At 36.5% G+C, this 27,562-nt stretch overlaps 1 protein-coding gene across 6 annotated transcripts in view; it reads left to right on the forward strand.

Annotated features, from left to right (window-relative positions):
* The window catches only part of NCOA3 (nuclear receptor coactivator 3), a 132,631-nt gene that overhangs the window by 82,349 nt on the left and 22,720 nt on the right, over positions 1-27,562 (forward strand). For all 6 annotated transcript variants that reach the window (XM_063091310.1, XM_063091292.1, XM_063091318.1 and 3 more), the window contains 6 exons: positions 19,729-19,829; positions 20,704-20,876; positions 21,359-21,459; positions 24,005-24,179; positions 24,529-24,717; positions 24,902-25,003. In XM_063091310.1, coding sequence (XP_062947380.1) covers positions 19,744-19,829; positions 20,704-20,876; positions 21,359-21,459; positions 24,005-24,179; positions 24,529-24,717; positions 24,902-25,003 — 826 coding nt within the window. In that variant the 5' untranslated portion in view covers positions 19,729-19,743. The remainder of the gene's footprint in view (positions 1-19,728; positions 19,830-20,703; positions 20,877-21,358; positions 21,460-24,004; positions 24,180-24,528; positions 24,718-24,901; positions 25,004-27,562) is intronic.

Here is a 27,562-nt window from a genome sequence, read left to right on the forward strand (position 1 = left end):
CTCCCAAGTGAGCTAACTGGCCAGTCTCCTGTGTTATTTCTTTAATGAATGTGTAGGTATCTTGGAGAAGCCAGACCAGTTTCAAACTCTCAGCCCCAACCTTAATCTAGTATGTGGATCTCAATGTGTGGTTAGAGCATCCCTGAGAACCTTTTAGGGGTGCACATAGTTAAAACTATTTTTATAATAGTACTAATAAGTTATTTGCTGTTTTCATCTTGTTAATGCTTGCACTGATGGTGCAAAAGCAATGGTGTGTAAAACTGCTGGCACCTTAGCATGAATTGAGGCAGTGGTAGTGGACTCTACTAGTAGTCATTATGTTTTTCACTTCCATGTGATCATAGGTGTAGTGGATTGAATTATGTCCCCCCAAAACTCCCTGAAGCTTGGACCGAGCAGGTAGGCCTTACCGCCACCGAATTCCATCCCCAGCCCAGACAAGTGTGTGCCAACCAGAGAGGCGCCACGCTGGAGAGGCCCGAGATCTGCGGAGACCATGCACCTTGTGGTGCCAGTGTGTGACCGAGCAGGTAGGCCTCACCGCCGCCGGACTCCATCCCCAGCCCGGCAGAGTGTGCACCGACCAGAGAGGTGCCTCTCCAGAGAGGCCCAAGACCTGAGACACCAGTGGGCGACCGAGCAGACACTGAGGCAGCCGTGCCAAATTGGCAGCCCCAGCAGCATCCTAGCCAGACAATAGTGTCGAACCAGTGGACTGTGAAATCCCTTGCCACAATGACTAACCATCAAAAGAAAGATACCAGAAATATGAAAAATCAAGAAAGTACACCACTAAAGGGTAATAACTCTCAAGCTCTCGATCCTATAGAACAAGAAGCCCTTGAAATGACTGACAAGGAATTATGAGTGATAATTCTAAGGAAACTAAATGAGATAGAAGAAAACTCAGCTAGACAACATGATGAAACGAGGAAAAGTATACAGGACCTGAAAGAGGAAATGTACAAGGAAATCAATGCCCTGAAAAAGAATGTAGCAGAGCTTGCTGAGCTGAAGAATTAATTCAATGAAATAAAAAACACAACAGAGAGTTTAACCGGCAGGCTTGCAGAAGCAGAAGAGAGAACTTCTGACCTTGAAGATGGGCAGTTTGAAATAACACAAGCAGACCAAAAAATAAATAAATAAATAAATAAATAAATAAATAAAAACATTGAAGAAAATCTAAGAGAGATATCAGACAACCCTAAGTGCTCAAATATCTGAGTCATGGGTATTCCAGAAGGGGAAGAAAAAGGAGATTGCATTGAAAACATATTCAACAAAATAGTGGCAGGAAACTTCCCAGGTATAGGAAAAGACACAGATCTTCAGATTCAGGAAGCTCAAAGATCTTCAACTGTATTCAACCCAAAAAAGTCTTCTCCAAGACATGTTATAGTCAAATTGGCAATCTCAAAGACAGAGAATCTTAAAAGCTGCAAGAGAGAAGCATCAAATCACCTATAAGGGAGCCTGAATCAGACTAACATCAGACTTTTCATCACAAGCCCTAAAAACCAGAAAGGAATGGGATGATATATTCAAAATACTAAAAGACAGAGATTGCTAGCCAAGAATACTCTATCCCACAAGGCTATCCTTCCAAAATGAAGGGCAAATAGTATATTTCTCAGACAAACAAAAACTGTGGCGGTTCACTACCACACGACCACCCTTACAAGAAATTCTCAAGGGAGTACTGGGTTTGGTACCTGAAAAATAACTACCACTGCCACAAAAACTCAAGAAAAATCAAAACCCACTAGTAAATTAAAAATGCCAACAGTGAAGAAAAAAAAGTTTATCTATAACTCCAGGAACCAACAAATACAGAAGACAAACAGTAAATCAGAAAGAAAGGAACAAAACACACTTAAGACATCCAAACAAAAATCAGTAAAATACTAGGAGTAAATCAACACTTTTCAGTAACAACTCTTAATGTAAAAGGATTAAATCCCCCAATTAAAAGACACAGACTGGCTGACTGGATTAAAAAGGAGGACCCAACTATATGCTGCCTTCAAGAGACCCACCTCACCTCTAAAGACTCACATAGACTAAGAGTGAAAGGATGGAAAAAGATTTACCATGCAAACAGAAAAGAAAAACGAGCTGGAGTAGCTATTCTTATATCTGATAAAATAGACTTTAAACTAAAAACCATAAAAAGAGACAACGAGGGACACTACTTAATGATAAAAGGACTGATGCATCAAGAAGACATAACAATCATGAATATGTACTCACCCAATGTTGGAGCAGCCGGATTTATAAAACAAACTCTATTAGAACTAAAGAAGGAAATAGACACTAATACCATAATAGCAGGGGACCTGAACACCCCACTGTCAATATTGGACAGATCATCTAGGCAAAGAATCAGCAGAGAAACACAAGATCTAAACAACACTCTAGACCAATTGGACTTGGCAGATATCTATAGAACATTCCATCCAACAACCTCAGAATATTCATTCTTCCCATCAGCACATGGATCATTCTCCAGGATAGATCACATATTAGGTCACAAATCAAGTCTCAACAAATTAAAAAAAATTGGAATTATCCCATGTATTTTTTCAGACCACAATGGATTAAAATTACAAATCAATAACAAATGGAATTCTGGAAACTATACAAACACAGGGAAATTAAACAGCATTCTACTTAATGACATATGGGTCCAAGAAGAAATCAAAGAAAATCAAAAAATTTCTTGAAACTAATGAAAACAATGGTACATGATACCAAAACCTGTGGGTACTGCAAAACCAGTACTAAGGAGGAAATTTATCACATTAAAGGCTTAATTAAGAAGAATGGAAAGATGGCAGATAAATAACCTAACACATCACCTTAGAGATCTAGAAAAACAAGAACAATCCAAATCCAAAGATAGCGGACGGAAAGAAATCATTAAGATCAGAGCAGAACTTAATAAAATTGAAACCCCAAAAACGATAAAAAGATCAATGAATGAAAAAGTTGGTTTTTTGAAAAGATGAATTGACAAACCATTAGTAGCATGGCTAACTAAAAAAAGAAGAGAGAAGGCCCAAATAACAAAAATTAGAAATGAAAAAGCTGACATTAGAAGTGATGCCTCTGAAATACAAGAAATCATTAGAGTCTACCATAAACAACTATATGCCAACAAATTTGAAAATCTGGAGGAAATGGATAAATTTCTGGATACACACAAACTACCAACATTAAGCCAAGAAGATGTAGAAAATCTGAACAGACCAATAACAATAAAAGAGATTGAAGCTGTTTTCAGAAGGCTCCCAACAAAGAAAAATCCAGGACCAGATGGATTCACAGCAGAATTCTACCCAACATTCAAAGAGGAATTGACACCAATTCTCTACAAGCTATTCCAAAAGATTGAAACAGAGGCAATTCTCCCAAACTCATTCTGTGAAGCAAACATCACCCTGATACCAAAACCAGGTAAAGATACAACTAAAAAAGAAAACTACAGTCCAATATCCTTGATGATTATAGACTCAAAAATCCTCAGTAAAATACTAGCTAACAGAATACGGCAACACACACACAAAACTATACACCGTGATCAAGTGGAATTCATCCCAGGGATGCAAGGTTGGTCCAACATATGCAAATCAATAAATGTGATACACCATATCAATAAAATCAAACACAAGGACCATATGATCATCTCTATAGATGCTGAAAAAGCATTTGATAAAATTCAACACTCATTCATGATAAAGATTCTCTACAAATTAGGTATAGAGGGAAAGTATCTCAACATAATTAAAGCCATATATGATAAACCCATTGCCAATATCATTCTGCATGGGGAAAAGTTGAAAGCTTTTCCTTTAAGAACAGGAAGTAGACAAGGATGCCCACTCTCACCACCCCTATTCAACATAGTGTAGGAAGTACTAGCCAGAGCAATCAGAGAAGAGAAAGAGATAAAGGGCATCCAGATTGGAAAAGATGAAGTCAAACTCCCTGTTTGCAGATAACATGATCCTATATATTAAACAGCCTAAAGCCTCTACAAAAAAACTCTTGGAGTTGATAAATGATTTCAGCAAAGTTGTAGGATACAAAATCAACACACAAAAATCAGTAGCATTTCTATTCTCCAATAGTGAACATGCAGAAAGAGAAATCAAGAAAGCCTGCCCATTTACAATAGCCACCAAAAAAATAAAATACTTAGGAATAGAGTTAATCAAGGATGTGAAAAATGTCCATAATGAGAACTACAAACCACTGCTGAGAGAAATCAGAGAGGATACAAGAAGATGGAAAGATATCCCATGCTCTTGGATTGAAAGAATCAACATTGTGAAAATGTCCATACTACCCAAAGTGATATACAAATTCAGTGCAATCCCCATCAAAATTCCAATGACATTTTTCCCAGAAGTGGAAAAACTATCTTAACATTTATATGAAATAACAAAAGACCATGCATAGCCAAAGCAATTCTGAGCAAGCAAAAAAAAAAAAAAAAAAGCTGGAGGCATAACATTACCTGACTTTATACTATACTACAAAGCTATAATAACCAAAACAGCATGGTACTGGCATAAAAACAGTGGAATAGAATAGAGAATCCAGAAATCAACCCACACACCTACAGCCATCCGATCTTTGACAAAGGCACACTGGGGAAGAGACTGCCTCTTCAGCAAATGGTTCTGGCATAACTGTATATCCATATGCAGGAGAATGAAACTAGATCCATACCTCTCACCATATACTAAAATCAACTCAAAATGGATTAAAGAATTAAATATACACCCTTAACAATAAAACTTCTTAAAGAAAACATAGGAGAAACACTTTAGGAAGTAGGACTGGGCACAGACTTTAAGAATATGACCCAAAAGCACAGGCAACCAAAGGAAAAATAAATAAATGGTATTATATCAAACTAAAAAGCTTCTGCACAGCAAAAGAAACAATTAACAGAGTTAAAAGACAACCAACAGAGTGGGAGAAAATATTTGCAAAATATACTTCTGACAAAGAGTTAATATCCAGAATATACAAGGAACTGAAACAACTTTACAACAGAAAAACAAGTAACCCAATTAAAAAATGGGCAAAAGATCTAAATTGGCATTTCTCAAAGGAAGATATATGAATGGCTAACAGACATATGAAAAAATGCTCAACATCACTCAGCATTTGGGAAATGCAAATCAAAACCACACTGAGATATGATCTCACCCTAGTTACGATGGCTAATATCCAAAAGACTGTGAACGATAAATGTTGGCGAGGTTGTGGAGCAAAAGGAACTCTCATACATTGTTGGTGGGACTGCAAAATGGTGCAGCCTCTATGGAAAATGGTATGGAGTTTCCTCAATCAGTTGCAGATAGATCTACCATGAGACCCAGCTATCCCACTGCTGGGAATATACCCAGAGGAATGGCAATCATCAAGTCGAAGGTATACCTGTTCTCCAGTGTTCATTGCAGCAGTCTTTACAATAGCTAAGAGTTGGAACCAGCCCAAATGTCCATCATCAGATGAGTGGATATGTAAAATGTGGTATATCTACACAATGGAATACTAGCGTGCTATAAAAAAGAATGAATACTGCCATTTGCAACAACATGGATGTATCTAGAGAGAATTATATTAAGTGAAACGAGTCAGGCACAAAAAGAGAAATATCACATGTTCTCACTTATTTGTGGGAGCTAAAAATAAATAAATAAATACACAAACTGTGGTGGGGGGAAGAAGATACAACAATTACAATTCCTTGAAGTTGATACAACAAGGAAACACATATGAGGCTGTTGGGTGAGAGGGGGGAGAGGGAGGAGGGAGGGAGGTTTTGGTAGTGAGCCACAATAATCAATCACGTTGTATATTGACAAAATAAAATAAAATTAAGAACAAAACCAAACAAAACTCCCTGAAGCTTGAATTGTGTCCTCCAAGTTTTACGTGTTAGAATCAGCCCACAATGTGACTGTTAAGAGGGTGCGAAATCCTATTACGGTAATCAGAAGGTGAAGCCTTGAAGAGGTGATTGGATTGTAGGACCATGCGTAGTGAATGAATTAAAAATGGTGGTCAGAGGCATGTTTCTGAGGGCTTTAAAAGGTGAGTCTGTCTCTCTCTCTGCTTCCACCATCTTGCAATGTGAGACCCCTGAGTCGCTGTCATCACCACCAGGTGGACTTCGGACTTTTCAGCTTCAGAAACTGTAAGCAATAAATGTCGTTTTTCTTTCTAAATTATCCCGTGTCAGTATTCTGTTATAGTTACACAAATGGACTAATACAATAGGTAAAGAAGAAAAACAACAGCATCCCACTTAGGATATTCTTTGATGAAGTAGCAGAACTTGTTTCATTAAATCTGTACCCTTGAAATACTGTCTTTTTAATATTCTGCGTGATGAGAATGGAAAATGTGCACAAAGTATTTATACTTACCAAAGTATAATAGTTGTTTGAGGAAAAGCATTTGTGCAATTGTTTGGGTTGTGAACTGAACTAGCCACTTTTTTTCATGGAATACCATTTTTACTTGAAAGAATGATTGATAAACTTACGAATATTGAAACTTAGGTATTTGGAGACATTGTCTTGAAATGGAGTGGGGTGAACCTATCACTTTAGGGAAAGAATCTCATGGTATTGGTTGATAGTGATGAAACTTGAGCTTTCAAGTGAAAATTACAATGATGGTAAACTTGAATCTGGTGCCATGAGCGCAACAGCTTCTCATTAAAGACTTTTCTGATGAGATGGGTGGTGATATTAATTAATCTGCATTAAAAAAATAATTGTATAATGAACTGTATCAGTATTTGAAAGATCTGCTTAACTCAGTGAACCAGTATTATCCAAATGACCAGTGTTTGATATTACAAAATCCTGCATGGGTAAAAGTTATGTTCAAAGTATGAGTTATGTCAATGCATTTTAATGTAACAGCATGAAAATTCATTGATATGGTTTCAGATGCCACTTTGCAACTGTAGGATTATATGCCATCCCAAAAGATGACTCTAGGAGACTAGAATACCCCTTCCCAAAATATGCCTTTTTGGCGCAAGGATTATTTTGAGAAAAGAGACACAGGAGAAGCTCTGAAAACAGAGAAGTTACTCTTTTATAAGGGGAAACATACCTATAAAGGTAATATCCGTTTGTAACATTGTCTGATCTTTACCAGGAAGAGAAGGATGACTAAATCACTAGAGTCTTATCAGTGGAGAAGGCACCAACTTAAATCTGCCTAACACACCTTACAAACCATACTCAGGTTTACCGTGCTTTTCCTGGTCACCTTCAAATAACTACCTCCCTCTGCCCCTTGTTTCTTGTTACAGCTGAAGATGGTATTTAAGTCCAAGTTCTAAGCCACCTCTTTTAAGATTTACTCATTTCTGTGGATATCTACCATATATATGTATATGAGGTATACATGTTAAAAAATGTTTGGTTTTTCTCTTGTTAATCTGTTTTTTGTTACAGAGGTCTGTCCCATCTAAGAACATAGATAGAGGGAAAGTTTTTTCCTTGTCTACACACTTCACTTTTGAGAAACTATCATTTGTCAAATCTCAGTAAATATCAAGGGAAGAATATCCATAATTCTTTGTAAAAGGCTATGAATATAATCCTTCCTTTTACAACTACATGTCTTTGTGAGCCTGGATATTCTTCATATACTTTAATCATAATAACATACTGCAAAAGATTTAATGCAGAAGTAACTGTCTTCTATTAAGCCAGACATGATTTGCAAAAGTATTAAAACAGTGCCACTCCTCTCACTGAATTGTTTTGTTTCAAAAAAATTATTTTTCATAAAAATTTTTATTTATGTTATTGTATCGTGGGTTTTAAAAATCGATTAGTGTTTTAAATGTTTCTAAGTTTTAATTTCTAGTATGGGAAATATTGATAGATATAACCTGCAAAGCATAAGTTCTTTGGTGTTCCTAGTTTTTAAGAGGTAAAGAAATTCTGGAACCAAAAAACCTGAGAATCACTGATCTAGTGAATTCAATCGGAATTCTAGAAGCATTTGACTTAAACCTCTCACTTTGCTTTATTTGGTGCCTTGTAGCACATCCCGTTCCTGCTACAGTTGCCTCTATTCTGCCCTACTTAAAACATGAAGGAGGTCTGAGCTAACCAGTGAAGTTTGGCCAGTTTCAAGGTGTTGGGAAAATAGAATAATTTAATCAGGCCCCCTCGACTTGGGACAGGTTGGGGGTGGTGCAGCATTCTTTGTGGGCTGGTTGTGTGTGGGTGGAGTTACCTGCACTGCGCCATGATGGCTGGCGTTTTACTGCCTCTGGCGGCCACTGTGCGTGCAGCCATGCTTTCCAACCTGCGGCTTCCAAGGACCTGTTTGCTGGTTACCTAGCTCATAGACCTGCGTGTAATGGGTCTGGGTACCCAGCCTGGCATGTGTGGGGTCTACTGACCCAGCCTGGCGTGTGAAGGGTTTGTGACCCAGTCTGTGAACGGGCTTGAGGGGTCTGTGAGCTCCAGACCCAGCCCTAGCTCAACAATCGGCCCACTTGGCAGGTTTAGGGGTGGGTAAAAGAGCCCGACAACTGACATAGTTGAGTAGCTTTACAAGTGGCCTCACGAACAGGATTCCGACATTAGCCCGAGCGGAGCACCACCATTGGCTAAGTTGGCAGGATTCCGACAAGAGCCAGAGCACAACACAAGGGCATTTAGTTGTCATTAATCTGAATCTATATTATAGTAGTAAGAATCAGATTTACTGTGGAGATTTATGCCTTGACTTTGAACGGCTATGTAATATTGTGTGCTGTGTCTGGTAATCAGTTGTTGCTGCTTTTGAATCATAGGTCAGCCGTTAATGTTCAGTAAAGACCTTTTAAAGTAAGTAGTACAATTTGTAATCACTAGTACTAACTGGTTTGTTGATCCCTGACACCGGGTCATCAGCTCCTTGTATGTTTTCATTAACAATTCATCGCAAGCACATAGCATGGGGAATAATATTTCTTTTGTCTATGTGGACAACACCCAATTTGTTGAATAATGACCACTCTAAAATAGTTGCTGAAGTGGGTTTTGGTTTTAAAGTTTAGGTATATGAGTGATTTTATAGAAGTTCATAACTAAATTTTTTTTTGCCTAGGGCCAGCCTGTGGCTCACTTGGGAGAGCGAGGTGCTGACAACAACAACACCCAAGTCAAGGGTTATTGGTCTTTTAAAAAAAAAAAATTTTTTTTTTTTTGCCTCAATTATTTTCTAACAATAATGAAGTCCTTTCCCACTCCCCTTCATTTACTAGACAAGCATAGGCAGGCTTTGTGAATTATACAAAGAAGCTCTTTAAAGTCATCAATCATGCAGCTGACCTTTGAATAGCAACATAGAAATATATCAAATTTGAAATATATCAAATTATTTGAGTGGTGTGCTTTTTGTCCTATTTTAAGTATTTTATATTTTGTTTGCTCCAGATTTCTTCCCTGGAACAATTGTGACTCAGTAGTACAGATTTTTAGCTCCACATAATATAGCAGCTATTTTTTGGAGTGATATGGGGAGGTGGTCAAGGTTTTTGTTGAATTAAGTTCTGATAGCTTTTAACAGTTGTACCAGTGCTGAGACAGAGTAAGGCTAGGCCTGTGAACCAAACTGACTCCATTTTCCTTGCAGAGGACACTTTGTTACTTTTCCACTCCAATGTCATGAGACCCCCCCCCCCCAGGGCACATGATTATCCCAGGGCCCTCCCTGATAAAGTAAATTGAGATAAAAGGGGAACAGATATTCACTGAGTTGCGGAAACCCCTCCCCAAGTCTTGTTTACTGTAATTGTAGAAATTAAGTTACCGATTAACCTTAAGACCCCTTTAGGAATTCCCACATGCTCACAAAAGCTTCAAGATGACTGCTACAATGACCCTTCTGGGGTGACAATAATGAACACCACCACCATCTTGGACCTAACTGAGAAGGCGCAAGGACCAAAGCCTTAACTGAGCATGTGCCCATGATGCAACCAGGAAGAACAGAATGGGCCACCTCCAGTGACGCTGGCTTGCACCACTTAACTCCTTTCTCTATAAAGACCATGAACAGCTCCTCTTGAGGGTCTAGCTTTATTGTAGCTAACCCCTTATGCCTGTTTGTCTCCTCTTTTAATAAAACATTGCTTGCTTTACTGCTGGGTACATTGTTCATTTCTATGACTTTGGGACCCAAGAGCCTAATTCGGTAATAGTGCTGCCCCACTCTCTAGTAGTTAAATGATGTTGAGTGCTTTCTTATTTTCTTTTTGAACTTTTTTTGATATATATGCTGTCATTCATTATTTGTATTATTGTCACCCTGAGATGGATAATGAGTTTAGAGATTTATTTGAAAAGATAAAAATTATGTTATTAGACCTGTAACTTCTAGGGATATAGAAACATTATTTTATAAAAAATGATTCTTTTAAATTTAAAGTTTAAAGAGTTACAGTCTTCAAGGTCGGGGGTGGGGGTGGGGGAAAGACAATGGAAACAGCAAGGTCTCAGCCCCAGATTAATCAGCAAAGATGATGACCCATCCAGGAAGTCTTATGAGTCAGACTTGCCATGTTGTATTGGTAGAGTTAGAGATCATCTGCTCCAACCTCTTTGCTTTATAGAGAAAGCAGTCTAGCTAAGAAATCTAGCTAATCTAATCTAGCTCTTCCACCTTCAGTACTTTTCTTTGAAAAATTAACTCAGTGTACTATCGGCTCTGCAGCATTTTGTTGAATTTCTGTAATGTGAGTGTCACAGGAATACCCGTTATAATTTCTTTATATTTTTTATATTGGTGGACCGTGCTAACTTCAGTACTATAAGGGAAAGTGTGCTGTTACTTTGGTGTTTACATAGGCACTTCTGTTTAGGAATATCTGTCTTGTGATTGACCACAGTTACCATTCTGTCTTTATTGTTTGCTTAGTGCCACTTTCCATACCAGCCTTGCTGCTCTCAGCTGTTTGGTTATCAAGTGGCTAATGTTGTCAACTCTTAAATTTTAACTTTTCATCCTCAATATCATCTTTTCTTCTGTGTGACAGATAGAAAGGACAGGTTAGGAGAGAATGGGGCACATGCTGTGATAATCTCTCCTTCACATTTTTATTGCTTATTAATTAAATCTATATCAGATTTTATTTCTCTTCTGTGCTCATATTCCCTCTTCCTCCACACTACTTCTCTTCATCCTGCTCTTTACCATTTACCACAAGGGGGCTAAAATCTTTGATTTCTGTTTCTCTCTTGTTTCTCTGCTGCTTTCATTTTCATTATGTGTCAAAACGACAACTTTAGGGATAAATAATACTTTTGATGTAGGGATATTTATGTCTGTCAAAGAAAAATTAAACCACAAATCTAGAGGTAAAAAGATTTTTGAAAAAACCCCAGCACTGGGTACTGTATCAAGTACCTTTGAAGATAACTTGGATGTCCTCTTCAGAATCTTCTAAAGGGTATGTATTCTTTAATTATACCTGTTTATCTTAAGAACACAGATTTTTTGAGATATTTTTGGTTTATTCTATTTTCATGGCTGTATGTTAGTTATAGCTATATATGTAAGTTAGTTATAGTTATATATGTAAGTTGAGGATAGCCTGAATAGTTCTGGTTAATTTATTTGTCTGAATCTTTTTAATTGGTTGCCATATGGAATAATTTGTAGCTGTTTGTTTTTCAAATGAGAGCTAAATTAGTGTTGCTGAACATACATCTTTGTTCATGGCATTGTGTACCTTGGAGGGATCACTGTAATTCCCAATGCCAGTTGCTTTGCTGTGTATTGCTTTTTACCCTTACAATAAACATGAATATGTAAGAAATGATTATCCCCAGTTTTTACAGGTGATAAGCTCTTACAGATGATAAGCCTTTATAGGTGACAAAAGTTACTTTTAGTGCAGTGATAAAATTGGGATTGATCTCTCAAGTTTGATCTCAACAAAGGTCCATTGTCTTTGTATGATAGTAAATCAGCTGAAGGATTCAAACCCTTGAGTTTCATTTTATAGGCAGCTTGAAGCCACTATATTTTTGGAATGGGAATACCTGAAAGAAAAATGACATGTCCGAAAGAAGCAAAAGCAAAAGTTCTACAAAGTATTTAACAACCCTACCCCTGCCCACCATGAAACTTTTCTGTATTTTAGGAAGCTGTGGAGTTTCTCAAAGTACAGTTGATGTACTCCTTGCAAAGGAGAACTGGAGTTGGAAAAAGGATCAAGGGGGATGGTGATAGTGTTAGTGAGAAAGAGGAGTTTATGGAAAAATAGTCTTATACAAGTTTTTATAATAATTTACAGCTTATGATGTGTAAAGTGGAGACCAATGAACAGAAGTAGAGAGTAGTTTGTAAAATGTTATAATAATAGTATTAAAAGTGCATTAAGATAAAGAAGGGAAAACTTTCTCGAATTGGGGATGGTTTCACCAGAGGTTACAGTTGAGCTTGACATTAGAGTAGGGATATTCTAGATAGAAGAAGGATGTATGTGGGAGAGATTTAAAAAGAAATGAATGATTTAAGGTTAAAAACAAAATAGGAAATGTTTCAGTGATCATTCTTTGTTAAAAACTCTTTAGTACATTTTGGTGGTTGCTTCTGGTGGTGGTGGTGGTGATGATGAGGAAGAAGTATGACATCATATGTTGTTTAAAATGAAGCTGAATTCAAGTATCTGGAGCTCAGATTTAGGGCTCTTGTTATGTATGAGACAGATTCAGTGTATTAAACTGTAGCAGTCAGTGTAACCTTTAAAACACAAAAGAGTTAACTCAGCTGGTTAGTATGCTGCCAGGAGAGGGTAATTTGATTTAGATGGAATTGGCTTGCTTAACTCCCTCTGCACAGTGTATATCTGTGAACTTCAACTCCTGTTCATGTAGAGGTTGAGAAGTCTCTTGGCAACAAGCTTCCAGTTGCAACTAACACCTGCGTTGGCTAATTGCTATGCCCAGTTCTGGTACTAGAGCCTCTGGGGAGTTTGTGTTTGAATTCAACCTCATTGGGTTTAAATCAGAGCGTAAATGTGAAGGAGCTTTGCTATCAGCCTCCTGATTAAGAATGAAAAGGTGAGACATACAGAGGGAAAAGAGAGAATGAAACCTTGTGCATAAAATTGTTAATTTACATTCAGATGCTTTTCTGTTTTATGTATATATTAAATATAGGATGTTTTACTTTATTACTCTTTGCTAGCCCCTTTTCCAATATGCTGGCATTATAAACTAAAGATAGAGGAAAATAAATTACGAGGACCTGAAGTTATACCATTTTCTTGCATATGTCTCCATCAAGGTAGTTTATTGTGGACATCATGTATATGCTTTTTCTCTTTTTAAAAACTGTAGGCTGGGGGCTGACCCCGTGGCTCACTCGGGAGAGTGTGGTGCTGGGAGCGCAGCAGCGCTGGGAGCGCCGAGGCCGCGGGTTCCGATCCTATATAGGGATGGCCGGTGTGCTCACTGGCTGAGCGCGGTGCGGGTGACACCAAGCCAAGAGTTGCGATCCCCTTACCGGTCACAAAACAAAACTGTAGGCTGGTAGTTTTCCTATTGGCTGTGTTCCTGTGGTACTTCTTACAGTGCCTTCATTTTAATAGCAAATTATAGTTGCTTATATGGTTTCCTTTTTTGCTAGCCTGAGAGTTCTAGCAGTTTGTGGTGTCATTCATTTCTAACTCCTGGGCCTACAGTGGTTTGGAGTATACAAGTGTTTGAGCTGAAATGGAATTAAATTGAAAAATGGATTGCCTTAGGTGGTTCATACTGTATCCTACTAAACGTAACAGGTTATCAGCATGAAGACAAAAGATATTGCCTTTAAAAAAAAATTCAAAAATTTCCCACTCTTTTCCCTCCTACTTGTCTCCTCAGACTCCTTATCAAAGGTTGGAAACGTTCACTGGGTGTCATCCAGTTGATGAGGAAGCTTTCATAATGGCTTCATTTTTTTTTTTTTTTTTTTGACCGGTAAGGGGATCACAACCCTCTGTACGGTGTGGTCCGCACCGTGCTCAGCCAGTGAGTGCACCGGCCATCCCTATATAGGATCCAAACCTGCAGCCTTGGTGCTACCTGAGTGAGCCACAAGGCCGGCCCATAATGGCTTCATCTTTATGGACTTGTCTCCTTCCCTGCCTCCCCCTGCCCCTTAAACACATACACATGTTATATTTCTCTTCAGTTTTTCCCTTCATGGTACCAGTTCTCTTGGAGCTGTACTTATTTTATTAGAAAGAGTATGAACAACAGATTGGGGGGAAAAACACCTCTTAATTCGATATTTTGGAAAACGTAATCTTGTAGGATTAAGCCCTTACATTAATTAGTGGTGACTATCTACTAAATTGTCTGAGTAGGAGTGTCAATTTGGAACTTGAGTGTTGGGTAGAGTCTTTATTTATGAATGTCTCAAATTTTTCCCCAAGAGCATTTTCCCCCCTAATTGGCTTGAGCATTCTCTAATTTTGTATAGTGCTTGAAGCAGTTTTCAGTAAATCAATTCAAATCCACAGCTGTTGTTTAAAAAATTTCCTTAAGTTACTATGATTCTCAAGAGACATCCAAAAACTCTCCCTAATTAGTGTATTTAATCATACCTTGTATAAGTCAGGCAAACAAGTCTGACAGATAAACTAAATTACTGCTGGGATAGTCAAGAGCTCTTGGCCCCAGCGTTTAATTTTAGTAAACTGAAGAGTAAAAATCTGTGACAGGCTATTTTAGGGTATAGTTTGTACTTTTCTGATCTCAAGTTTTCTTCTTGCTGTGTCAGCCACTGACTGTTTATCTCAAGTGAAAATAAGGGACATGGTTAATATTAAACCACCACAGAGGGCAGTTTATTCAGTTACTTGGAGAATAATGATTAGATTCAGGAGCTTGAAGGGAAGAGCAGCATTAATACCCACTGAGCATGAGCACTCATTGCCTCTGTCCATAATACTGCATGTCCCTCCCCTAAACTGTGGATGTCACCACCTCTCACTGTTTTTACTGAGCTGAGAATTTTTTGTGGAACTGATTGGAGGTGGTGTGATTCAATGGTATAAATGGTTTATTTTGGTGGTGGTGGAAATAAAATGCCCGAGAAACATTTGATACCTATTTTGTTGGTTATAAAGTCTGAAAAAATATTGTAGTCCCAGTTCTGCCGTCCAGTATCTCCTTGTGATCTAGTGGCAAGTTACTTCACCATTTTCCAGTCTGTAAAGTGGGAATAATAATATATATCTTGGAGGGTCATTGTGAGTAATTACCCAGTATGTGTGAAATGCCTGGAACTGCATTGCCACAAAAGTTATCTCTTTCCCTTTCCCTTTCCCTTCTTAATTTAGAAAAATTAAATTTAGTGCGTCTGTATGCCAGTTTAGGTTTACTGGGTAACTTATCTTCTCCTATTCTGGCACAGCATGGCTTTTCTTAGGTCTCCCAAATAACTTCTTGCTTGCCTGATAAACACTGGTATTGTTGATTGATATCGTTTCCTTTTGGACAGGAAGTACTTCCTATATCTTTGTCCTTCTGTCTAATTTGATGTAATGTATCAAGCTTTTGATTACATACAATGTATGTAATCAAGCTTTTCCCTCCTGTCTTAACCCCAAATAACCAAAAGGAAACCTGGTTAATGTTGCTAAACTGTACCCCAAAATTTTCATGGTTTTTGAGCTAGCAAGTATGATTTTCGCTGCTTTTTAGCCTCAATTAGAATTATCCCATGAATGTTCACTTTCTAACAATTTATTCTTTGGGAGCTTCAACATGCTCCATAGCTTGATTCTTAGTCATAGAAAGGCCTGTAGAATTTGTATGAAACATTCTGTCCAGTAGCTTCAAGAGTCTTGCCTATTAAAATCTTATCATGGATATTCTTCTGTCTTTTCTGAATAATACAGGAATAGTGTTAAATTTGATAGCACTGAAAGGTATTCTAAATCACTGCTATTCTATATTTGAAGTAATTGCATGGAATATCTTACTTAAATATAATCCTAAATTATGCATGTTATATTTAATATATTTAAGCAATATAGTATAGAACTCTTTTCAGTAGAAACTTCTAGGTAAGGAAAATAATTGTAAAAATGGCTCAAGAATCTGGATGGTGGAGTTCACATTGAAAGATTAAATTCCTATTGAGCCTTTGAATTCTGATTCAATGAACAGTGCTCCACTCTAATCCTTTTCTATACTGTGGTGTCAGAGACTTGAAAAGACTTCTGTGATTGAATTGTGTTCTACCTGGAAGTTCATTAGACAGGCATTTCCAGCTTAAAAATAAATTGGGGGACATCTCTTCATTGCAAACTTCAAAATAATATGTATACATCTCATTGGATTTATGACATGATTTCAAGAGCACAGATTACTTGGGGGGTAAGTATTTATTGTGGTCCTGATTTTTTTTCTATTCAACTGTGTAGGTGATGATCTTTAATTGTAGGGAGTCAGTATTTAAAAGGGGCTCAATATTAATAGACTTTTCTTATAATCAAGCATACTATGAGACTATTGTGTTGTATTATTTCCCCGCTGAAGATGGATTTTACCAACTCTATATATTCTCTAAACTTAGATGGGTTGTAATTTAAGATGTAAAAATGTAAGCCATCTGGTTACTGGTCTGTTTCTTAACTTTTAGAACTTTATGGTTCTGGTACGTAATGCATTCTCCTCTCTCATCCCCATTCTTGACTACTGATTGAAATTGGTCTAGATTTAGTGTGTATATACTAGGCATTTACGTTTTATACCTTAACAAGAGTAATCTACCGAACTAGATAGTATGAGGGTGCTTCAAAAAGTTGATGAAAAGACTTGTGTTATGTCTCAATTCTGTTTTTCTGTGAACTTTTTGAAGTACCCTCATATATATCCTCCCTGAGAAGGCAAGTAAAACAAATGCTGTTTGGAATTTTTTATGTTATGACGAAGATTAATATCAACTGCAGAAGTAAAAATTTAAAAAGTTTAAAGGAATAGGATTGCGTTGAATGATTATATAGATTAGAATGAAGGAAATTCTAAAATATGATTTAGTATGTTGACTATTCCATTTATTTAATCAGCATTTATTCAAGGCACTCATTGACCACCTATTTTAAGCTTGGCACCTTATACTGTACTGAGGATTCAGCTTATATTTAACAGCTAAGTAAAGAAATAATATTGAGACTATAGACTAAAGAATGTCTTTCAAATTAAAGAAATGCTGTTGTTCACGGAATAGTTTTTCTACTCAGTTTTGGGGATTCAACTTATAAACATAAGCCAAAGTAAGGAAAAAATATCTAGAATGTGGATTAAATTACATCTTTAAAATAAAGAAATGTTATTACTTAGTGGATAGCTTGCCACTCAGTTTAAAAATAACCTTTGAATGAAACAAATATGAATATAAAACCAATTATTGAGATGTATCTAGATTATTGAAACAAATACGAACATAAAACCAATTATTGAGATGTAGCTATTTTTGTACTTAAGGAATCACTATTCTTTTTAAATATGAAAATTGGAAAGTTAAAACTGTGAACACGCTTTTGAAACTTAATTTGGAAATAATTTAAAACTTAAAGCAAAATTGCAAGAAAGAGAATAAATAGTACAAAGAATTTTAAGGTTTCTCTCCCATCAAGATTCACCCAATGTCAACATTTGCCCTACTCTCTTCCATATTCCTCCCCTCCCTTTTCCTTCCCCCGCTTCTCTTCCTGTTCCCTGGTTTATTTTTTATATATACCCCTCTCCCCAATTTGAGGGTTATTTGCATAGGTAATGGCTCCTTAAGCCTAAATACTAAGTATATTTATAGTCTCTTAAATAACTGTAGTTTATATATCAAGTTGAGTAAATTTAACATTGATAAAATACTTTGATCTCTTATCCATATTCCAGTTTTGTGAGTTGATCCAATAATATTCTTTATAACATTTTTCTCTCCTCTAGCACAAGATTTAGTTTAGGATCAAATAATTGCATTTAATTGTTACTTCTCTTTAACTTCCTTTAATCTGGACTGTGTACACAGACTTTGTTTTTTATGACTTTGACATTTTTGGAAGGCAGCTATGCTCACCACTATACCACCAACGCGCTCTGACTTTGACATTTTTGAAAATACAGTATTCATGAGATTGTTTGATCCGATTATGCTTTTAAAATCATGATATTAAGCCACTATTTCTTCCCTAATATCCTCACTTGCCTTTATATTGAGCCACTAATACCAAGGTTATTTCAAGTTCTTTTCTCTCCTTTATTTAAATTTATGTCGTGGAAAAACAACAATAAATCTTTAGAACATCTCAGCTTTTTAGTCTTTATATTTTACTACCAAAATTATAGAATGAGGGCCGAGCCCGTGGCGCACTTGGTAGAGTGCGGCGCTGGGAGCTCTGCGACGCTCCCGCCGCGGGTTCGGATCCTATATAGGACTGGCCGGTGCACTCACTGGCTGAGTGCCGGTCACGAAAAGGACAGAAAAAAAAAAAAAAAAAAAATTATAGAATGAGTTTTGTTGGTATTTAATTCATACCTAGTACAACTGTAAGGATGGTGTTGTAATACAGAATTCCTGATTAATGATCATGTGATTTTGATTTTTTAAAAAGATACATTTTAAGTTTGATAAGCATCTTGCATAAATTTTTACTAATTTGTCTTCCTTCTTGGTAGTATTGTGCCACCTAGTGGAAATTTATTTCCTTTAGTAAATGTCTCAGCATCTAGCTAGAATGCAAGATGCATATTAACCTATTGAAAAAATAGTTTAGAATGTTTGAACTTTGTTGTTTGACATGGAATTCTTTGGAAAATGATTGTCTTTTCTAAACAAGAGTTAGTACAGAAAAAATTCTTAGTAAATGCAGGTTTAGTAGATGTCAAATAATTAGCTACAGAATATTAAAATCTGCTCTTTCTCAACAAGAAATACCCTTCACTTATTATCTTCTTCATCAAAGAAAGTTTAACCAAGTCATATTGTTTTTTTATCAGTCACTATTATAATTATTATTGCTATGAGATCAATGTCAAAATTTCCCCCCACTCCCCAAGAGTTTTATTGTTTCGCATCTACTTTCCAAGCAGAATGTACTGGATTTTTATAATGCCATTCACACAATCTAGATTTATTTTGAAACAACAGAAGAAAAACACATTGGATAAATAAACATTGGGTAAATAATAAATATTATTGAAATGGTTCAAAGGAAAAAAGTGCTACCTTGGAAACAGCCTGAATGATTTAGGCTTTTATCATTTGAAGACTTGTTACCAATTTATAAGATAAGCTTTTATTTGTCCTTTACTTGGGTATAAATAAAATTTAGGATTTTGTCAATATTGGAGACTTGGCAGTCTCATTTTCATATTATTATAATATATTCATATTTAATGTTATTATAAGATGATGACTTATTTTTTGTGAGATTCAATATGCACATTATTAGTAGGACTTGGGAAACATTTCTTTCTTGGGGTTGGATATTCTACATAATTAAACTGGATTATGAACTCTGAGGTTGTTTTCAGTAAACTCATTTATGATAAAGAATATTGAGAATTATCCAGCCGTTCAGAGAAAGTAGTTCTGAATTACAAGATGCAGTCATCCAATCACAGAACTCCTTCATAGAGTCATGGGTATTTTAAAATGTTTTTATCTTATTATTCTTAGTTGCTGATATTCAAGATGAGTGGATTAGGAGAAAACTCCTTGGATCCACTGGCCACTGATTCACGAAAGCGCAAATTGCCATGTGATACTCCAGGACAAAGGTAGGTGATTTATTTCCAGATGTTTCACCATATCCTCCCCCCACCCCACCCCCGTTTTGTTTTAAGGAAGACATTTCAACTTCCTGTTACTTACATTCTCTGCTTAGGTTTTTTGTTTTTGCTTTAATGTGATTTTGCTTCGTAGTAAGTAGAATGTTACTGATGAGATGGACATTCTTATGATGTAACAGGAGTTTTTTTTATTGCTGATTCAGGTAGAAGGTAGAATGTTATGTTAACAGTATTATAAGAGTTTCTGAAGGGAAGGGGTAGGAGTTAGGAATACATGACCAAGATTATTATAAGTAAGAATCTTTGATATCTTTTAAGAATGTAAGTTGATATTTTGACATTTGTGAGGTTTCATCATTCTTTCCCTGAGTGATATTAGAAGTTTAAAAACCAGAAAACAAAATACTGTAATTCATGTAATGCTACTCTGTACCTTTTTAAGTACTGGCCAAGGTCAGTGTCGTTTGAATTTTAATGTGTCATTTGAATTTTAATGTGATAGTTGAACACTAAAAAAAAATCTACAATGAATAAAATCTCATAATTAATAAGTAGCTACCACTGTTTTTTCTATTATTTAATTTTTATCCCTATTAGGTAAAAATTATTTATCCCTATTTTCTAGATGAAAGAACTGACGATTACTCTGCCCAAGGCCACCTGACTTAACAAAAAGGTGGAATTGAATTTAGGTTTGCATGAATTTCTACTATGTTGTACTACTTCTGCAAGACAATGTTTTGATAGTTGCTGTTGACTGAGTTTAGTTTGTTATATGAAAGTAATGGTGGTGTTCAGGGGCTGATTCTGTTCACAGCTCTTTTGTGATTAGTTTGTCATGGCTTTAACCCCTCCTTCTTAGTCTTCCCTGCAGTGGTGAAAAGTGGAGACGGGAGCAGGAGAGTAAATATATTGAAGAATTGGCTGAACTGATATCTGCTAATCTTAGTGATATTGACAATTTCAATGTCAAACCAGATAAATGTGTGATTTTAAAGGAAACAGTAAGACAGATCCGTCAAATAAAAGAGCAAGGTAATACAAAGTAAGAAAAACACTCAAGTCTTTTAGAAGGAGCTTGTGTTACTGTGTTTACATTTGCCTTTTTGCCGCCTTGTTTAGGTAGGGACTGCCACTGATTGAGGCTAGCTAGTATGGAAATAAGACAAATAAGTTGACCAGCTTTCTCTTCAGGAGACAGTTAACAGAGAACTGGAAGAAGGCCAGTGTTGCTCACTCTGTCACATGTTAGTTCCCTTTCAGGAAGCCATGGGATAGTACATTTAGTAGTGAAAGAGAATTTAGGGTATCTTCTGCCTTTCTGGGTAACTATGAAGTTTAATTTTAATATTGTAAAATTGTATTATTCTCTTATCAGGAAATGTATGTTCACATGCATGCGTGTGTGTGTGTCTGTATTTTTGTGTATCTTTTTGTTTGTTCTGGGGACTGTTTTTAGGTGGGTTAAATTCATAAACGATATGTGCTATTTGTAGTAGTATCTTCTGTCTTTTCAGGAAAAGCTATTTCCAGTGATGATGATGTTCAGAAAGCTGATGTATCTTCTACAGGACAGGGAGTTATTGATAAAGACTCATTAGGACCACTTTTACTTCAGGCAAGTATACAAGTTTTAGCTCTTCAGTAAGCTGTGTTGCACTTTGGTTATATTACAAAGTGATTAAAAAAATGGATGGGGGCTGGCCAGTGGCTCACTTGGGAGAGCAAGGTGCTAACAACACTAAGATCAAGGGTTTGGATCCCCATACAGGCCAGCTACCAGGAAAAACAAAAACAAAAACAAAAACATAATAATAGAAAACTGATGAAATTTTGGTTAGGAAATGAGAACAAAAAGAAAATGTTTCTTTCTATGAGACAGAACTCAGTATTCTGAATATTATGGTAAAATGCTCTTATATTTACAGTATACATAACTCAGGAGGCCCTGCACCCCTAATAAAAATAAAGTTGCAAACTGAGAAAGCACACATACACAAATTTAAAAATATAAGAAGCAGGAGGGAAAAGACAACCCATAATTTCACAAAGGTAACCCAAATTATATAGAAGTATTAGTATATTCTAGTTCAGACTTTTTTGTGCATTTTTGCATGATTGATCATATGGCATAGTACAGTTTTATATTGGGGAATTTTTAGGTGAACTTGTCAACTTGTTTTTGTTTTAGCTAGTTTGTTCCAGCTACCTTTACGCTGGTCAGTTTTTTAATTCCTCTTTGTAAATTCTTTTAAAGGAATAATGTAATAGTTTCTGTAGCTTGAGTTTGCATCAAATGGAAAATTGGAAAGAGCTAAGGATGATTTTCTTATTTTTTAAAAGCTCCTTTGAATTTGGTTAGGGGCCCCATCCATATAACCTCATTTATTCTTAATTACCTCCTTGAAGGCCTTATTTTCAGTCTCAGCAAGGCTTAGGGCATCAACGTAAGAATTGTGGCAGGGGCTGGGGCGGGAATACAGTTTTTGTTCATAACAGCCTGTTTTCCCATCAAAATTCCAAAGACATTTTTCTCAGAAATGGAAAAAACTATTCAGACATTTATATGGAACAATAAAAGACCACGAATAGCCAAAGCAATGCTGAGCAAAAAAAAATAAAGCTGGAGGCATAACACTACCTGACTTTAAGCTATACTACAAAGCTATAATAACCAAAACAGTATGGTACTGGCATAAAAACAGACACACTGACCAATGGAATAGAATAGAGAATCCAGAAATCAACCCACACACTTACTGCCATCTGATCTTTGACAAAGGCACCAAGCCTATTCACTGGGGAAGGGACTGCCTCTTCAGCAAGTGGTGCTGGGATAACTGGATATCGATATGCAGGAGAATGAAACTAGATCCATACCTCTCACCGTATACTAAAATCAACTCAAAATGGATTAAGGATTTAAATATACACCCTGAGACAATAAAACTTCTTAAAGAAAACATAGGGGAAACACTTCAGGAAATAGGACTGGGCACAGACTTCATGAATACGACCCCAAAAGCACGGGCAACCAAAGGAAAAATAAACAAATGGGATTATATCAAACTAAAAAGCTTCTGCACAGCAAAAGAAACAATTAAAAGAGTTAAAAGACAACCAACAGAGTGGGAGAAAATATTTGCAAAATATACATCTGACAAAGGATTAATATCCAGAATATATAAGGAACTCAAACAACTTTACAAGAAGAAAACAAGCAACCCAATTAAAAAATGGGCAAAAGAGCTAAGTAGGCATTTCTCTAAGGAAGATATCCAAATGGCCAACAGACATATGAAAAAATGCTCAACATCACTCAGCATCCGGGAAATGCAAATCAAAACCACATTGAGATACCATCTAACCCCAGTTAGGATGGCTAAAATCCAAAAGACTATGAACGATAAATGCTGGCGAGGCTGCGGAGAAAAAGGAACTCTCATACATTGTTGGTGGGACTGCAAAATGGTGCAGCCTCTATGGAAAATGGTATGGAGGTTCCTTAAACAATTGCAAATAGATCTACCATACGACCCAGCCATCCCACTGTTGGGAATATACCCAGAGGAATGGAAATCATCAAGTCGAAGGTATACCTGTTCCCCAATGTTCATCGCAGCACTCTTTACAATAGCCAAGAGTTGGAACCAGCCCAAATGCCCATCATCAGATGAGTGGATACGGAAAATGTGGTACATCTACACAATGGAATACTACTCAGCTATAAAAACGAATGAAATACTGCCATTTGCAACAACATGGATGGACCTTGAGAGAATTATATTAAGTGAAACAAGTCAGGCACAGAAAGAGAAATACCACATGTTCTCACTTATTGGAGGGAGCTAAAAATTAATATATAAATTCACACACACACATACACACATACACACACAAACCGGGGGGGGGGGGGGAGGAAGAAGATATAACAACCACAATTATTTGAAGTTGATACAACAAACAAAAGAAAGGACATTGTTGGGGGGGAGGGGGGGAGGGAGAAGGGAGGGAGGTTTTGGTGATGGGGAGCATTAATCAGCTACAATGTATATCTACAAAATAAAATTAAAAAAAAAAAAAAAGAATAAAGACATGGCTTAAAATTAAAAAAAAAAAAAAAAAAAAAAATAACAGCCTGTTTTAACATTATCCCATTTTAGGCATTGGATGGTTTCCTGTTTGTAGTGAATCGAGATGGAAACATTGTATTTGTGTCAGAAAATGTCACACAGTACCTACAGTATAAGCAGGAGGACCTGGTTAACACAAGTGTCTACAATATCTTGCATGAAGAGGACAGAAAGGATTTTCTTAAAAACTTACCAAAATCTACAGGTAGGCTCTTAATGTGTATTTCCTGAATGCATTAAAAAAATTTCTTTTTCCTTGACCATTAGAAAAGCAAGTGGTTAATAGCAAAATTTTCTAATATGGTCTTGGTGAATTCAAAGTTTGGTATACATTTTAAGGGGCCAAAATATACGAGTTACAAAATATACAGTAGGGTTTCTGTTGAAGTTGAAATTATTCAGATGTTTTATATATTGCCATTTTGAAATGTTGCCATAGATATGACCATGGAAAACACAGGAAAAACATGAGAAAGTAGAGCTTGAATTCTTGATGATGGTCATAGACTGAGTTTTCAGCTTTTTAAAACATCATTTCAATTTGTTTTCCAAAGTTAATGGTGTTTCCTGGACAAATGAGACCCAGAGACAAAAAAGCCATACATTTAATTGCCGTATGTTGATGAAATCTCCACATGATGTTCTGGAAGACATAAACACCAGTCCTGAAATGCGCCCGAGATATGAAACAATGCAGTGCTTTGCCTTGTCACAGCCACGAGCTATGATGGAGGAAGGAGAAGGTAAGAGCATGTTTATAATAAACATGCTTGTGATGTTTATGAAAGAAATAGCAGCCAAACTTGTAGTTCTATAACTTCCGTTGTTGTAACTCTTGTTACTGAGTTCTGTGTCCTTACTTGCCTATTGCACAGACATTTCCAAAAGTTAAATGTAATCTTTATCTGGTTAAATTTTTTATTGTAGATCTGCAATCCTGTATGATCTGTGTGGCACGTCGCATTACTACAGGAGAAAGAGCATTTCCATCAAACCCTGAGAGCTTTATTACTAGACATGATCTTTCAGGTAAAAACTTTGTGTGTGTACATTTTCATTTTGGAAATTTTTATAAAAGTTAACAATTTCTATAGTCTGCACTATTGTTTAAGTGCCTACACCCACTGCAATGAATGCTTTATATATATTATTTTTTATGTTTCTTATACAGCCCTAAAAGAATTTCACTAAAACCTTTGGCATTTGAGTTGGGTATATATGGCACTTAAAATCCCCCAAATAAATAACAAAATGTAGAGGAAACTGGCTTTCTCTCCAGATAGCATTTTGTATCAGAATTTAGTATTGTTTTTCTTCTAACTTCAAACCCATTTAACATGAAGTTTTCAAAAATACAGGTAATTTAATGAGAATTACTGGGATTAATTATTAACACCAACATGAACTTCAATCTTGGTCTGCCGTTTTTTTGACCACAGGAATAAAGAATTAAAGATGTTGCAGATGATAAGGCACATTGTTGAAATTAAATGCTGTGGCAATATTGTATTCACCTTCAGGGTTGCTCTTGTGATCATCTAACCCTAATTGGTAATGCCAAGGGTTTGTCACATATGCTCCATCTCAGAGATGAAGAAACAGAGAGATGGTGACAGACTGAGTCATTGTGCAACACCATGGCTAATAAGAGAATTTGCATCTGTGTCTGTCTGATTTAAAAGCCTGTACTCTTTGTTTTGTATAATTTTACACACAATATGGACCCTCAATAAGTGATTTGATAAAATGAAGTAGGGAAAAATAAAACATAGCTATTAGCTATTATGTGTATGTGTATATATTTAATATATATGTAATATGTGTATATAATATGCATATTACATAATATGTTGTTATTAAAAATATGTTTTCACAGACATTTAATCATTTCATGCAAAGACAATTACCTGTCGAGGCATTTTGAGATTTTTACAGATGAAAAAAAGTCAAAAAGTACTTTGATAATTCAAGATACAACCTGTTTACCTGTATGGATATTACTTTATATTGGAAAATTTTCTCTGTATTTACTCACCTTTGGATAAACACAGTGACTGAAATTTTTATGTGATATTTTATCCTTTTAGAGTGGGTCTTTCTCTGCACCTGTTATGATTTGGCAGTCTTGATTTCCTCCTAAATTACAATGCTTTACATTTGCTACTGAAAATACCAAATAAAACATCCTTACGTAAGCAGTCTAGTGAGTAGCATCTTTAAAAATTATCTCATTAATGTTTTCCCTTATTACAAAAGCAGTACATATTTACTATAAAAGCTAGAAATTACCAATCAAGAAAAATAAAATGCTTTTGTCTTGTTAATACCATCATTTAAGACTGAGAGCCATCTTACCATAGTAATAGTTGTGCCTTCCAGTTGCTAACTGTTGTTTTATAGGAGGTTTGTTGCATTTAACACATTCCTTTTTTTGGGCCTCTGGAGAGATTTCATTCTCTGTCCCTGGTGTGTTTCATTCAGTAAACTTTTTCTAAGTATCAATTTTGTGTTTGTCATGTGGCTCAGGGCTAAACTCAGGGGATGCGGTTGAGAACAGATCCTCCCTATTCTGGGCATAGTGCATGAGTGTTTACTTGTTTCTGGAATGTATTTGTCCCTTCTCCCTAGTCATTTTTTCCCACTAATAAAAATTTTTATTTGTCATCATTAAAAGTCTGAATTTAAGAAGGTTCTTGGACTGGTGGCTCATCTCCATCAGCTCACTGAACATTAGTGCCTTTTTCATTTCCAGTGGCTTTTCCAGAGCTACCTTTCACTATGAAGTTTGATGAGTTTTCACAGTCCAAACTTGTTTTCTTTAGCATTTTTACTTTTCTAGCAAATGTACCATGACAGTCCTTTCTTATCTTTCCCAACCTGTCTGGAATCAGTTTATTGATCACTTCTTTCAATTCATTTGTACCTCTTTGGTTGTGATTTTCATCATCTTTGGGATTTGGCAGACCTGTTGATATTGAGTATAAGAGGTCCTCTGGATCTGAGTATTGCATTTTTTTTTTTTTTTTTTTTGTCTTTTTGTGACCGGTAAGGGGGTCGCAACCCTTGGCTTGGTGTCGCCCGCACGGTGCTCAGCCAGTGAGCGCACCGGCCATTCCTATATAGGATCCGAACCCGCGGTGGGCGCCGCTGCGCTCCCAAGCGCTGCACTCTCCCGAGTGCGCCACGGGGCCGGCCCCTGAGTATTGCATTTTTAAGTAAAATCTACACAGAACAGATAAAACAAATAATGATTGGTAGTCTTGACATCAACATGAACTTCAGTCATAGTCTGCCATTTTTTGACCTTGGAGCACGTTTTGTCACAGGCAAGATTCATGCCATGGGAGGTAGTCACAGATTTTGCTCTGGTCATCCTCAGTAATTAGTTTTAATTTTCTAAATGCAACTTTATTGTGCAGATCAGCAAAGCTCACTTTTTTGGGGGGGGTGGGATGGGCGACTGTCGGCTGACTGGTATGGGTAACCAAACCCTTGACCTTGGTGTTACAAGGCTGTGCTCTTAACTAACTTAGCTAACCAGCCAGCCCTGCAAGGCTCACTTTACAAACACAACTCTTGAGGCTATCA

Source organism: Cynocephalus volans, chromosome 1, assembly GCF_027409185.1.
Source record: "Cynocephalus volans isolate mCynVol1 chromosome 1, mCynVol1.pri, whole genome shotgun sequence".
In the NCBI taxonomy this organism is placed as follows: domain Eukaryota; kingdom Metazoa; phylum Chordata; class Mammalia; order Dermoptera; family Cynocephalidae; genus Cynocephalus; species Cynocephalus volans.